Source organism: Leguminivora glycinivorella, chromosome 6 (assembly GCF_023078275.1).
Source record: "Leguminivora glycinivorella isolate SPB_JAAS2020 chromosome 6, LegGlyc_1.1, whole genome shotgun sequence".
Lineage (NCBI taxonomy): Eukaryota > Metazoa > Arthropoda > Insecta > Lepidoptera > Tortricidae > Leguminivora > Leguminivora glycinivorella.
In genome coordinates, this window is record NC_062976.1 from 26,097,639 (window position 1) to 26,099,716 (window position 2,078).

The following is a 2,078-nucleotide window of genomic DNA, read 5'->3' on the forward strand; positions in this document are numbered from 1 at the left end:
ACATACTCCCATGTCATGTCGAAATGGTAATATGGTTACATTGGTAACTGTATATTTTCTGGACGGGGGCGTGACATAATATCATAAAGTTTTTCTTACATGCCGAACAATTTTACTATCCGATTACTTGAATGCCTCGAATGGCCAGATATTTAATCCTGTGAGTATTTAAAAACACAAATTACAATAGATTAAATCGCGTATAATGAATTTAAAATACATCCCGACGTTTCGAACTCTTTACAGCGTTCGTGGTCAACGGGTGACTGAGGAAAAATTAAAATGTGCAAAAGCTACCCACTTACAAGAAATATTAACGAACCATGACCACAAATAATATAGATTTCTAAGGCAGGTTCACACACTATTAATAAAGCTAGTTATACAATATTCAAAAAATTTACCATTACTCTATTAAAAAATAATTAACCAATTAATCTACACAAAATTGACAAAGAAACAAACTGCAAATGTCCAACACCATACAACACAAATGCCTCACAGCCTTCGTCGTGCTTGTTCCATTATCAGATGTACTACTGGATCCCAAGCCGGTGGTAAAGTAAAGCCATCCTCTCTATTAAAGTTTGGATATTTCTTGATCTCAATGGCCTCTCGCAACATTCTGGGTATATATCGCTTCTCCTTAGCGAGAACCAGAGGCTTGTCAAACTTTATAGCATGATTGACTTTATCCATGACATGTTCAGAGACTGCAGACCTTTGCCGACGGTGCTTGACATCCGCTATGTGTTCCTTCACCCGTGTGGAAATGCTTCGTTTCGTCTATCCCACATATGACAGGCCGCACTCACAGTCTAGCCTGTACACTCCCGCGCTTTGTAGAGGAGTTTGACATTTCACAGGCCTCAGGAATTGGGACATCTTCTTCATAGGCTTGAAATAAGTTTTAATAGAAGCCCGTTTCAAGATGTGGCTGATCCTATCTGTGACCCCTCTAACAAAAGGGAGAATTGCAGGCCGGCGCTCGACTGTAGGGATCTTCAAACGGGCCTTCTGCTTGACACGCGGTATCTTGAGCTCGTTCGCCAACAGCGCCTGCCTGGCATGTCGAAGCTCCGCGGTCAAATGTTGGTCGTCACATATTCTTTGGGCTCTCTGAAACAAAGATTTGCCTACAGTAGCTAGTTGACTGGGATGGTGGTGGGATTTGCCATTTAAGTACCTATCAGTATGAGTAGGTTTTCTATACACAGTGCGACCTAAGCTATTATCAGGATTCCTCAAAATGAGAACATCCAAGAAGGGAAGGGAACAGTCTTTCTCCAATTCCATAGTAAATTGTATTTTACTATGGATAGAATTTAAATGGTCTAAGAAAGTTGAAACATTACTTTTAGGAAGTATAGTAAAAGTGTCATCTACGTATCTTTTAAATATCTTCGGCTGGACGGCAGCCAATGAGAGCGCTCTCTCCTCAAAGTCCTCCATGAAGATGTCGGCGACTACTGGAGACACCGGAGACCCCATTGCCACGCCGTCCACTTGAAGGTAGAATTCACCATTCCATAGCAAGTAGCCCGATGTGAGGCAATGTTCCAACAACTTGGCGTAGTTCTCAGACATGTTCTGCTCTCTCAACCTCTTCTTGACAATTTCAATGCAGTCTTTCACCGGTAGATTCGTAAATAGCGACTGAACATCAAAACTGACCATGATTTCATCATCAGTTAATGTGAGATCTCTAATTTCACTGATGAAATGGTAAGAATCCTTTGTATGAGAGCTGGTGCCACCTCGCAATGGTGAAAGGACTCCCGCTAGGTGCTGAGCCAATTTATACGTAGGAGCATCGATCTGACTCACTATTGGACGTAGCAAGTTGGAAAGCTTGAAATTGTAAAGAGATTCACTTTTATTGCATGTATGCTTTTAAGATCTGGGGATTTATTAAATCTCTGAACTTCGGCAACCTACCTATTCGAAGTAGCAGCAGTGGGCTATATTACAAAAAGCTGTTCCATCTAAAACAGTAACCCAGTAGCAACGTCCTTCCCACAAGCATTAACCAAATCCACTTGATTAGCTAGCGCGAATGTTAACGACATTAAGGGTCA

The 2,078-nt window shown here is 41.5% G+C and overlaps 1 protein-coding gene across 1 annotated transcript; it reads right to left on the bottom strand.

Annotated features, from left to right (window-relative positions):
- Positions 1 to 822: 822 nt before the first annotated feature.
- LOC125227418 lies at positions 823 to 1,834 on the bottom strand (the record flags this gene model as incomplete). The annotated part of the gene is made up of 2 exons (XM_048131732.1): positions 1,393 to 1,834; positions 823 to 1,209 (listed from the first exon to the last, which is right to left on the bottom strand). Coding segments are annotated over exons 1-2 (672 nt in total), but the record flags the coding sequence as incomplete, so codon positions are not given.
- Between the last annotated feature and the right edge of the window lie 244 nt (positions 1,835 to 2,078).